Raw genomic sequence first — 13,253 nt, forward strand, 5'->3', positions numbered from 1 at the left:
GATCGTCGCAATTCAATGCTGGCTAACGTGTTTTACATAAACCTGTATATCTGCAGATTAATAAATGCACACACAAACACACATAAAGCATTCATATATGTTTTTATGCACGTATTTACTGTTCACACCCACACAAATTTTATATATATATATATTCATGTGAAAATGAATACTGGTGTAATGTAAAGGCTGATGCTAATTCAGCTTTGCACAACATATTTTTTTATAATAGAAATCATTTAAATAATTAATCATGTTAATAAACATAAAATACTTATTTCAAAAACATAAAAAAACTACTTTGTCCAAACTTTTGACCAGTACTGTATATAAACAAAAAGCATTCTCTCACTTTCAACTGTTTTTATTTCCAGCACATGTATTGATATGTAAATATTTGTATGAACATAAAATGCTTCAACAAATGAAACAACAACAACTGAAACAACATTTGAACTGAAATGGAGTACAAAGGGGGAACAAATATCAAAAGCAGCAGTCTGTATCTGGTCTGGTCATCAGTCGCTTTAAGTACTACACTAAATTACTGAATACTACACTCAAGTTCTCAATCACATCTGGGTGTTGATATGGTCAGATGTGGTTTGTCACTGCAGGATGATCAGCTGTCGTTGGGTGTCTACAGATGATGGCTCTCCTTACACTGCCTTCTCAGATTTGGTGACCCTTCTGTATTTCTGCAACTGTTTACATCAGTTTAGAATACTTTCTAGAAAACAAAACAAAGGATATTAGCCATCATTATGAAAATGTATATAACATTTAACCAATTCTATGGGAATTACAGGGAGCTAACAAATTTCAGTATTACACTGTATTGTCAGATTTAGTGACCCTGCTGCATATTTACAACTGCTTACATCAAAATGCTTCCTAGACTAAGAAACAAATGATATTAGAAATCACCTCTATAAATTTTGTTTACATTATATAAGGATAAAAGTAGAAAAACAATTATTTAATATAATGCACAATATAAAAAAATAATGCTATTATTGCTTAATACGTCAGTACATCTTGGAATTAACATTACCAAAGCTTATGTGATGGAAAATAATATTTACCATAAACATTACGTTTTGTAAACTACTGCCCTTAACTGTTACACAATACAACATTCACGTACTTTCATGTTACTCACTGCATTTGTCAACTGACAAAATAACTAGACGACTAATATGAATTTAACCCACATAACACTTAGCAATAAAACAGAAATAAAACAGAAATAAAAAACTTGCCTTTTTTCATTAACGTTACACACGAAAGCTAGATGCATATGTAAACATTAAAACAATGACAAAATGCTACTTTAAATTATGCAGCATCATACTTGAAGAGTTAACGTAAAGATATACAAATAAACCGATTAATTAAAAACGATATTTACTTGCCTGAATCGAAATGTGCGCTGTTTATCCTAGAGTTGCTTGTTGTAATCCAGCCTTCTCCTTCACTGCCGCAACACGGGTACGTTTCGCGGAAATCTACCGTTAAACACGTCTCAGAATGTTAGTACCGCCCCAGAGGGAGCACACAACCACTGAACGACAAGGATCTAATTTTAATTTAGACATTTAAGCAGGAAGTTTGTATATATATGACCGCAATCCCACTGTTCATAAAGCGCTTCTCGCCATTGTTTTGAATGCGCTGGATCACTAACCGGAAACGTCCTGGGACCAACGACGTCACTTCCTTATGCCGCCGAATAGCGCTTGAAATGGTCTATATGAAAAGCCAAGTCTAACTAGTTCATTGTAGTGGCCAAAGCCGTTTTAAAGAACTGGTGTTTATCTCTTTACTAAATGATTCCGGACGTCGCAGCTCTGTCGTCATCAGTTTAGCTCGCCTCTGGCCCGCCTACATCAGATACACCGATTTGATTGGTTCACAGAACTGCTTACGTAATGCAGAAATGTGGATCATTGCTCGATGCCAGAGTGTCTTGCAGAGACAATTCAAATTGTGCTCTCGCGAGACCTCTGGATTTCCAGGGTAACATTTGAGCGCACGTATGGTAAAAAAAAAGTGCAATATGTGTATTTAGAGTCCCCAGGTCTTTGCCTGACATCCACAATGGCAAGTGTAGCATTCACTTAACCACAGAGCACTATTGGGCCAATAGGTCTCAGACCTTTCTTGTTCTGTCGGCATGATTTTTTCCGAGAGACTGTAAAGTGCACGACCTAAACTGCAAAGGACATTTGTCAAACATATAGGAGCTGAAGCAAGGTAGTATGTACTTCTCTTGGGCAAAGAAGACAAACCCATCACAGTACTTAACAGACAAAGTCACTTCTGCACAGCATGTACATGTCCATCAGTGTTCACACAAATACACACAAACATATGCATGCGCATGCACTCACACTCATACAATTCTGTCATTGGTAGTTGACACATAACATTTAATAACTTTGTACCCATCAGCATGCAGATTTTAAGTCTAAAATAATAAATGGATGTAGAAGAAATGCAAGGTAAATAATAAGTTTTGTTGTTATTTTTTTGGATTGTACTGATTTTATGATTAATTGTGATCATTTTAATTATTTGCTTTCACAAATAATGCATAGTACTCATTTTGAGATTTGCTAAAGATTAATATTAACAGTGCTAATAAATGATCAGCGCTTTTAAAGTTTGTGTTAGACAACAGCAAAGGTAATCTAAATGCAAAAATATGGAAAATTATGAATTAATTTTAATTAAGAGTATAACAAGTCACACTGCAGGGCGTCTACCCCAAATTATTTCATGTCAACTACCCAAACACAATTCCTCAGCTCAAAGTATACATGCTCATTCAGATTCAAGACCAGAGACGGAAAACGTGCAAGCAATAAAGAGATTTAAATGGATACATACTTTGATACTCACCGACATAGCGGATACGGAACCCCCTCTTATTGGTGCCGTGGTCAGCTGCCCAGCGCAGAAGAAGCTGGTGGCCGGTGGTGGTGATGTTGAAGGGTGTGGGGAGGTCACCGCTCAATGTGGCCAGTGTCTGACTATGAATTGTGGGTCCTTCAAAAGAAATAGAAAGAGAAAGACAATTTGCAGGAGGACTGTTATACCAAATTACACCTGTCAAAAAAGACGAAACTCATAAAAAATCCTAATGCTTAGGTGGAACACAATTTGACTTAGGCTTTTGAAATTACTTTTTGGGGAAAAAAAATTGAAAATACGCAAGGCAAAGTGCAGATAATAACAGCCTTGGCCACAAATTGTGACTACCCGATAAAAGGCATATATTAGACTAATATCAGTTCAAGATTCACTTTTCAAAAAAAGAAAAAAAAAAGAAAAAAAAAAGTGAAATGAAAAGCAACCTTTTCACTTTGTGGTTTATGTGTTGCATATAGTGCAGAAATATATAAAATATTTTTTTTACAATAACAACCTAGTTTAAGTGAAAAACAAAAACAGTCTACCATCAAAGACTTCCAGAATGTCGTATTCCTTCTCAGTCTGGAAAAATTCAAAAAAGACAGTAATATTGTAGCCCTTCTCCACGTTGATGCTCCATGAACACATCTGCAGGTTGGGGTAACTGTCTGGATACCCAGGGCTCAAAATAACTCCAGATGAGTCAAATCGGACATCATGGGCAGGACATTGCACTGTGGGGGGGGAGAAACATATAATTAATTATTCATTTTGAACAAAGCAGATAATTATAAGGTTTATGTATCAATAAGATGGGCATATTTTATGTGGTACTACTTTACTGAAGTCTAAGTTTCATTTGGTACTCGGCAAAAATCTGTTTAGCTCAGCTGAACTAATTGAATTTAATTAAACTAGATTAGACAAAACAACACTCCTCTAAAGCATAAACTTGACTAGGCTAGACCAAATTAACCTAACCAAACTTCACTGAACTAAACTAAATAAATGTGAATTGAATCAGATCAAAGAAACTAGATAAAACAAGACCACACTCGACTCAACAAGCCTAAATTCCATTAGATTAGACTACTATACTACCGTACCAAACTCAACTCAACTAAATAAAACTGAATAACACAAGAAAAGACTACATTTGATTCAATGTAGTACAAACCTAGACCTGACAACTAACTCATGTAAACTGAATTCAGATCAGTAAAACTAGATAAGACAAGACTCAACAAAATGAAACTTGACTAGAATCGACTAAATTAACTTAACCCAACTAAATAAAACTAGACTAAACCGGACAACACAAAACAAGACTACATTTGACTCAACAATTCTAGACCTGACAAAACTAAACTTACTTATCTAAATTAAACTAAATTTAGCTTAGTAAAACTAGATAAGACAAGACTCAACAAACCTAAACTTGACTAGATTAGACTAAATTAACCTAACCAACCAGTGTTGTTTTTGACAACCATCTTAGATGTTTTTGAAAACCATCTTAGATTTAGTCTTAGTCTTGCTTATTAGTTTTAGTCAAATTTTAGTCACTTCTAAATGTGATAGTTTTAGTCCAATTTTAGTCGACGAAAAGTCAAAAAGGTTTTAGTCTAGTTTTAGTCAAAAAAAAAAAAAAGGGAAAAAGTCTTTTAACAAATTAATGTAGGTCAGTAAGTATTTTGCTGTTTGGTAGTGTCACTTATAAGTTGTGAAAATAGCAGATCTATAGTTCCACTCAATGTGAGCTTCCGGATCGACTATTTTCACCAATAATTACAATAATGAAGGAATGGTTTTAGACATAAAAGACATATATTTGAAATACACCCATAGGTCCTCTCACCGTTTGCAACCACCCTGTGTGTAAACTGCCGCCATCACGGTTAATAGTCTGTCTGTCTGAGTGACAACAATGTGACGTGTTGAGCGTAACCAAACAAGGATAGAATGCTAAAACGGCTTGCCATACTAGTATGGCAAAGAGTATTTAATGCTAAAACGGCTTGCCATAGCGGCAGATACTTTTTCGGTTTTAATTGGCATGCACAATAAGCAGAAATGTCATGCATTTTAAACGTCTGACGGACCACCCACTAACATTTTCGTCTATTCTCGTCTCGTCAATGAAAACTCACACACGTCACGTCATGTTTTAGTCATCAACGAGCCATTTTTATCTAGTCATCGTCTCGTTATCGTCATGAAAAAAAGTGGCGTCAACGAAATGATTTCGTCATCGTCATCGTTGACGAAAACAACACTGAACCAAACTAAATAAGACTTAACCAGACAACACAAAACAAGACATTTGTCTCAACAATCTGACAAAATTAAACTAACTTATCAAAATTAAACTAAAGCCAGCTCAGTAAAACTAGATAAGACAAGACTCAACAAACCTAAACTTGACTAGATTAGACTAAATCATCCTAACTAAACTAAATAAAAGTAATCTAAATCAGACAACACAAGACTACTTTTGCCTCAACAATCATAGACCTGACAAAAGTAAACTCATCTATATTAAACAAAATCCTCTCAGTAAAACTAGATAAGACAAGACTCAACTCGACAAACCTAAACTTGACTAGATTAGACTAAATTAACCTAACCAAACTAAATAAAACTAGACTTAACCAGACAACACAAAACAAGACAACATTTGTCTCAACAATCTGACAAAATTAAACTAACTTATCAAAATTAAACTAAAGCCAGCTCAGTAAAACTAGATAAGACAAGACTCAACAAACCTAAACTTGACTAGATTAGACTAAATCATCCTAACTAAACTAAATAAAAGTAATCTAAATCAGACAACACAAGACTACTTTTGCCTCAACAATCATAGACCTGACAAAAGTAAACTCATCTATATTAAACAAAATCCTCTCAGTAAAACTAGATAAGACAAGACTCAACTCGACAAACCTAAACTTGACTAGATTAGACTAAATTAAAGGTTGTATCAGCGATTTCTAGCCTAAAACATAAGTGTCAATTTCAGCTTACCTTTCTTCAGGATCCGCTCGCTGCCTGCCCCATAAATTGTCTGTGAAAAAACCGCGTCTCTCTGGTCAGCCTAGGGTCCGAGATATGCCAAAAAAACAATCGGTACTACCAACCTTTCCACACAAAAACAAACAGTGTTCCAACCAATCAGCGTCAGGGATTTGGTGTTGTGGACTTTCGCTCCGCCTCCCTCACATCCCTGCACCAGTAGGAAAGTCCACAACACCAAACCCCTGACGCTGATTGGTTGGAACACTGTTTGGTTATCTGTGGTGTGTTGATAGCGCCGATTGTTTTTTTTGGCATATCTCGGACCCTAGGCTGACCAGAGAGACGCGGTTTTTTCACAGACAATTTATGGGGCAGGCAGCGAGCGGATCGTGATGAAAGGTCAGCTGAAATCGACACTTTATGTTTTAGGCTAGAAATCGCTGATACAACCTTTAACCTAACCAAACTAAATAAAACTAGTCTAAATCGGACAACACAAGACAAGACTACATTTGACTCAACAATCCAATACCTGACAAAAGTAAACTAACTCATCTAAATGAAACTGAAATCAGCTCAGTAAAACTAGATAAGACAAGTATCAACTCGACAAACCTAAACTTGACTAGATTATACTAAATTAACCAAGCCAAACTAAATAAAACTAGACTAAACCAGACAACACAAGACTACATTTGACTCAACAATCATAAACCTGACAAAAGTAAACTCATCTAAATTAAACAAAATCATCTCAGTAAAACTAGATAAGACAAGTATCAATTCGACAAACCTAAACTTGACAAGATTAGACTAAATTAGCCTAACCAAACTAAATAAAACTAGTCTAAATCCGACAACACAAGACAAGACTACATTTGACTCAACAATCCAATACCTGACAAAAGTAAACTAACTCATCTAAATGAAACTGAAATCAGATCAGTAAAACTAGATAAGACTAGACTAAACAAACCTAAACTTGACTAGATTAGACTAAAGTAACCAAACCAAACTAAATAAGACTAGATTAAACCAGACAACACAAGACTACATTTGACTCAACAATCCTAGACAAGACTCAGAAAAATGAAACTAAACGAAGACTAAACTTGACTCAACAAAATTAAAGTTAAACTACAGTAGACTATATTAACAAAACCAAATTCAACTAATTTAAACTAAACTCCAAGACTAAACTTATAGAACAATAAACCAACTGAATTACTTTAGCTCAATAGTTAAAGGGTTAGTTTAGCCAAAAATGAAAATTCTGTCATTAATTACTCACCCTCATGTCGTCGGAACACAAATTAAGATATGTTTTGGATGAAATTTGAGAGCTTTCTCTACATAGACAGCAACACAACTTCAGGGATGAGAAGACATTGTTGAATAAAGTTTATTTTATTGTCTGTAGTGTCAGAAGCTCTCGGATTTCATCAAAAAGATCTTAATTTGTGTTCCAAAGACGAACAAAGTTCTTACAGGTTTGGAACGACATCAGGATGAGTAATTATTAACAGAATTTTCATTTTTGGGTGAACTATCCCTTTAATGAAATCAGGTCTGGTATCTATTGATCTCAATAATTCCTTTGTTTAAAAGCAGCAAATCTTTTCCCTGGTATCATATTTCCTCAGAAACTGTAGGTGGTGGCCATCGTCTGTCATCTCGGCAAAAAAATAAAGAAGCCACAATTTTTCATCAAGTCAGCCTGAAATGTTACATACTCTGCAAAACACTTCATGAGCTCTCCTGCTCCATGGCTCACTTTGTTTATCCCGCTCCGAAACTGCTTTAATGTGCATGACAAATGATTGAACTACCGTTTCCAGACACTTTCCTGAATCTAAGCACAGGACAAATTCTAACAAAGTGAGTCCCCTCTCGCGGGGCTGCAGGGAGAAGGATGGAGCCATGAAAGATTAATGGCAGCAGCTGTTTGAGCCACTAAACTCCAAGAGCCGCATCACTCATCAACAGCGAATGTGAAGGAAGGAGCAGTGACAGGGAATGACTGAGCTCTTCATGGGCTATCAGCAATACCGCCTCTGATCACATTTTACCCTCCATTACATGTATGATGCTCGTCTGAGTGATTTGAGCTTATAGTCTAGCGGTCCCAATATCCTGCGATTTACTCGCGGACGGAGGCTGGACGTTTCCATGGCAACACGCTCTAACACGCTGAAACCTTTAACCCCTGTTCTGCGCTGGTTCCGGTGTCTAAAAGAGGATGCATTAGGCACGTAATCCTGGTAAATGGAAGCTGGTGGGTCTGTGTCATATAAAGGGCTTTGTTCTTGAAGAGTATGCCCACCTTGGCAGGAAGGAGGGTGTCCGTCCATCTGTAGCCGTTCTCCCAGCCTGCACGTCAAAATCTCACTTCCCACCAGGGTGAATCCAGGGTGACAGCGATAGCGGATAATGTCACCTGAGATGCAAAGAGAGAAAGAGAGTCGCAATGATTAAGCGTCCGTTTAATTAGGTGGGACAGCGAACCTCCTTGGTTTTAATGGAGACAGATGCCAGAGATATGGGCGTGAGGTATATATTTTAATGTTAAACTTGAAGAGGTTGATAATTGAGCTGTAAAACAGCAGCGTTTGCAGCCCTGTCTAATGAATCGCTTGTATTGGCTTTGCATGACAACCCCGCCACCGTCGCATATCTAAAAATAATCACGCGTAAGCACCTGGAAAACATCAAAGTTATGACGCATTGAAGCGTTCCTATGCGGAGAAGCATTCCTATGCAATGCCAGTGTCTAGGCAACAGAGCAAGGTGAATCTATTTCGTTTACAGTATTGGCCTAATTTCTGTAGCACCACAAAAGCCAGGCTTGATCATTCATGCCAACATGCCTGTGGGCGAAGCGTTTGTGCTACAAACGGGTCTTATTTAGGGAACTATTTTAGTAGTCACTTTGGCTCTGAGGGCAGATGACAGTTGGCTGGAATGAGTCGAGACTTCTGTAACAGGTGGAGTGGAAATGTATACAAAGCACAAGGCATTTTTAGCAAATATGTAATTATATTATAGTAGATCCTGATCCGTTTTGAAAAACTCTTAATGGAGAATTTCCCCTCAAAATAAAAATTCCGTCAGGATGCACCCTCGTGTTGTTCCAAACCTGTTTGGTTTTCTTCTTTGGAGCACAAAGGAAGATGTTTTTGTCTGTACAAAGAAAGTGAACAGGGGCCAGTGTTGTTTTGGACCCTGTTGACTTTCTTTATACAGACATAAAAACACCGAGACGTTTTTCAAATGGCTTCTTTTGTGTTTGACTGAAGAAAGAAAGTCACACATGTTTGGAACAACATAAGGGAAGACATAGTTTTTATTTTGGGGGGAACAATGCCCAGTGAGAATGGTAACAGGTAGCTCTCTCCAGCAAGCAAACAGACAGAGCAATGTTATTAAAGTGCCATGGTATTTATTACGGCTGGGTTTTGACACAAATTTCCTGATTTGATTAAATTAGATTCTGATTCACAAGCTTACATTTCAATTTGATTCGATTCAGTGTTAATTATTTTGAATATTTGCGACCCTGGACCACAAAACCAGTCATAATTAGCACAGGTATATTTGTGGCAATAGCCAACAATACAGTTTATGGGTCAAAATGATCAATTTCTCTTTTATGCCAAAAATCATTAGGATATTAAGTAAAGCTCATGTTCCATGAAGACATTTTGTAAGTTTCCTACCATAAATATATCAAAATAATTTCTGATTAGTAGTATGCATTGCTAAGAACTTCATTTGGACAACTTTAAAGGTGATTTTCTCAACATTTAAATTTTTTTGCACTCTCAGATTCCTGATTTTCAAATAGTTGTATCTCGGCCAAATATCGCCATATCCTAACAAACCTTACACCAATGGAAAGCATAAAAATAAAAAATAAAAAAATGACCCTATATGTTATATGGATATATTAAGCAAAATGCTCCACTGTAGAGCTCATTTTTCTAGCTGACTGACCATTTTATCGTTACTGTTTTTCTGAGGTAAATGTGTCGTTATGTGATATTGACATCTTTCTGCGGCTGAAACAATGATTGAACAATTACATGAGGCAGGATACAGATTTCGGTTAGTTGTACTCTTTCTTTTAACATACCTTCAGATATTTTTTCATGTTTATTTTGTGCTGAAACTGGTATTAAATCGGAGCAAATAATCAGTTTACATGTGCTTCTGTCACTTCTCATTTAACAGTGCCAAAATAGCATTTATTGTTTAAATATTGTAATGAAATGGACAGAATTTGAAATCTGAGACTTTGTTTTATATCACAAGCAACAAAGCACTAAGCTGATTGTAATTTATTGCATGGGAGGTGCGCTACAATGGTCTGTTCTTAAAAAAAAAAAACAGGCTAGACTAATTGATTTTGGGATTTAAGAATCAGTATCGATTTGTAAAAATAAGAATAGATTAAAATAGAAAAACTGTTGCTTTTTACCCAGCCCTGGTTTTTATACCCTTCAGGAGCCAATCTACAAAACCAAGATAGGAGAACATTGGGGGAAAAATACACACTTCACCTTTAAATAAAGGCCTATCTGAACAGAATCAGAACCACTTTTAATAACAAAAGCAATTGCATGTGTTCATACCTATTTCCAACTCATTATCCTCCATCAGGATATCTGCGTTTGCCAATTCTAGTGGAGGCTGGCACACTCGTAACTGGTAGGCTGCAAAAGAAGAGGACGAAAAATGTGGTTACAAAGAGGAGTTAAGAGATTCAAAACTAAAAACACACACACACATACACTGTCGCTCAAAAGTTTGGGATCAGTAAGACTTGTAATGTTTTATAAAGAAGTCTCTTATGCTCATAAAAGCCTGCATTTATTTAATCAACAATACAGGAAAAAACTGTAATCTTGCAAAATGAAATTACAATATAAAATAATGTTTTTTACTTTTAATATACTTTAAATAACAATATATTCCTGTGATAAAAAGCTGAATTTTCATTAGCTGTTGTTCCAGTCTTAAGTGTCACGTGATTCTTCAGAAATCATGCTGATTTATTATTAGAATTATCAATGTTGGAAACAGTTGTGTTTTGTTTGTATTTTTTGGAACCTATAATATCATTTCAAATAATGTAAATCTATGCTATCACTTTTTTATTAATTTAACACATCCTTGGTAAGTACTAATTTCTTTCAAAAATACAAAAAATAAAAAAAGAAAACCTTTCTATTTTAAATAAATGCTGTTATTTTTTAACCTTTATTGATCAAAGAATCTTGAAAAAAGTATCACAGGTTCCAAAAAAATATTAAGCAACACAACTGTTTTCAACATTGATAATAAATCAGCATATTAGAATGAATTCTGAAGAAACATGTGACACTGAAGACTGGAGTAATGATGCTGAAAATGTAGCTATGTATCACAGGAATAAATTAAATAAAAAAAAAAAAAAAATTCACATAGAAAACTGTTATTTTAAATCGAAATAATATTTCACTATATTACAGTTCATTCTGTATTTTTGAATAAATAAATGCAGCCTTGATAAGCATAAGAAACGTCTTTAAAAACCATTAAAAATCTTACTGATCCCAAACTTTTGCACGGCAGTGTTTGTGTGTATATATACATATACACTACCAGTCAAAAGTTTGGACACACTTCCCAATTAAAGAGAATGGGGAAGTGTGTCCAAACTTTTGACTGGTAGTGTATATAATGCAAAACATTTTTTTAATAAGCATTTATAAATTTTTAATCAATGTATTCTGTACAAAGTTATTTCTAAAAAAGTAAAATGTGAGGGCAATTTCCCTATTCAGATTTTGCATGTACCTTTTCATGTCAAACACATTGTCATAAACCAATCACAGTGACATGAAAGCACTGCCTCCTCATCTGACTTTTTTTACCCCTCATATTTACACCGTTTTTTCATGAAAGCAAAGTATTTGCTGCCCCCCTGGCATCACTTTTGAACAGACAAGTATTGATGCAAATAATATTAAATGTCATATTTTGTAATACTTCTCATTTTATTTTCGTACAGCCCATTATTTTCTCATTTAATTCTTTCGCCTCCTTTGATAAAACGCCCCGTCGCAGTGTGACGTTCGGCACAGTTGTGTTGGCATCTAGTCAGTACTAATGACAGAGGAACCTGCCGTGACAAATAATGATGTGATTAAGTAGGGTGACACTGAGGCGCATGGAAGGGTGACTATCACTGCGCCAAGAGCCGCTCTGCGAAGTTAGCGCAGGGCCTTATCAATCGCTTACATCACCAACAGCGGATGCATGCGCTAGCAAGTGAGCGTGTCACAGTCGTTGCAAACGCCAAGAACAAAACAACTCGCATAATGAGCGAATCACTTAAGAAGAGAAGGAATTAACTGAACATTTATCTGGCTACGGATTGCATGAGTAATGCATTTGTTGTGAGAGCATAACAGCACTGCGGCCCTTTCCTGTGCAGCGTATAGATATCCACGAGTGTTGATGATAATTACCGAGTAGCCTTGCACGGCGTAATTGGCGAGTTAATTATTCTGCTGTTAATGAAAACTGCAAACGCGTCAGGACCTCGAAACAGTTGAGCTGAATCGAAGTTTGACATGAAGCTGTAATTGTAGATGGATATCAGAAACCTTTGAGCTCTTCGCTTTGAGGACATCATGAGCTGAGTCTTCCATCATGAGATGGAAGACTTTGGCTTTGTCTTCTCTTGCCAAGTTGAGGTTTCAAAAGGCTGAGTTGGAAGCGCACTAATTAACTATTGAAGCCCACTTAGCATGTGGCTCCTTCTCAGCTTGCTTCCTGATGGGTTTCCTGTTGTGTTTTGGGGTGCGTGGCCAAAATGGAACAGCAACAAAAGGGGCAGCCCGGAGAGATGAGGGTGGACGCTCTGATCAGCAGCCATGTGGCTGAAGACACTACACTTCCCTAAAAGAGGCTTTTCAAGTGGGTGTGAAAAAGGAAGGAAAAACAACAGAGGGTTGTGATTTAAAAACCCACACACACACCAAATTTATGCAATTACAAACCTTCTTTTTGTTGTCTGGAGTTTTCCTTTGATGAATCATGGATCGGGGAGGCGGAAACGGATAGTTTGCGAGTGTGTGTGTGTCTTTCTGAGAGCCATTAGAATGAGACTTCGGAATTAAGTCGTTAAAATGGGCTACTTGGCGCTTGTCTAACTCAGAGATGCCTCTTTGATGTCCTTGGTGTCTGGACGGAATATTGAGTAAAGCCTCGCTAATAAACCTGAGTGAATTTGGAGGGCATGATCTTTGCATTTGAGAGCCCATTCCGAGCTC

General features: G+C 36.4%; 1 protein-coding gene across 1 annotated transcript in view; it reads right to left on the reverse strand.

Annotated features, from left to right (window-relative positions):
* Positions 1-13,253, reverse strand: part of csmd3b (CUB and Sushi multiple domains 3b) — a gene marked incomplete at its 5' end in the record, with an annotated part of 285,452 nt that overhangs the window by 91,099 nt on the left and 181,100 nt on the right. The window contains 4 exons of the mRNA XM_073821447.1: positions 2,905-3,051; positions 3,462-3,650; positions 8,258-8,371; positions 10,566-10,646. Coding sequence (XP_073677548.1) covers positions 2,905-3,051; positions 3,462-3,650; positions 8,258-8,371; positions 10,566-10,646 — 531 coding nt within the window. The remainder of the gene's footprint in view (positions 1-2,904; positions 3,052-3,461; positions 3,651-8,257; positions 8,372-10,565; positions 10,647-13,253) is intronic.

Source organism: Garra rufa, chromosome 17 (genome assembly GCF_049309525.1).
Source record: "Garra rufa chromosome 17, GarRuf1.0, whole genome shotgun sequence".
NCBI classification, from domain to species: domain Eukaryota; kingdom Metazoa; phylum Chordata; class Actinopteri; order Cypriniformes; family Cyprinidae; genus Garra; species Garra rufa.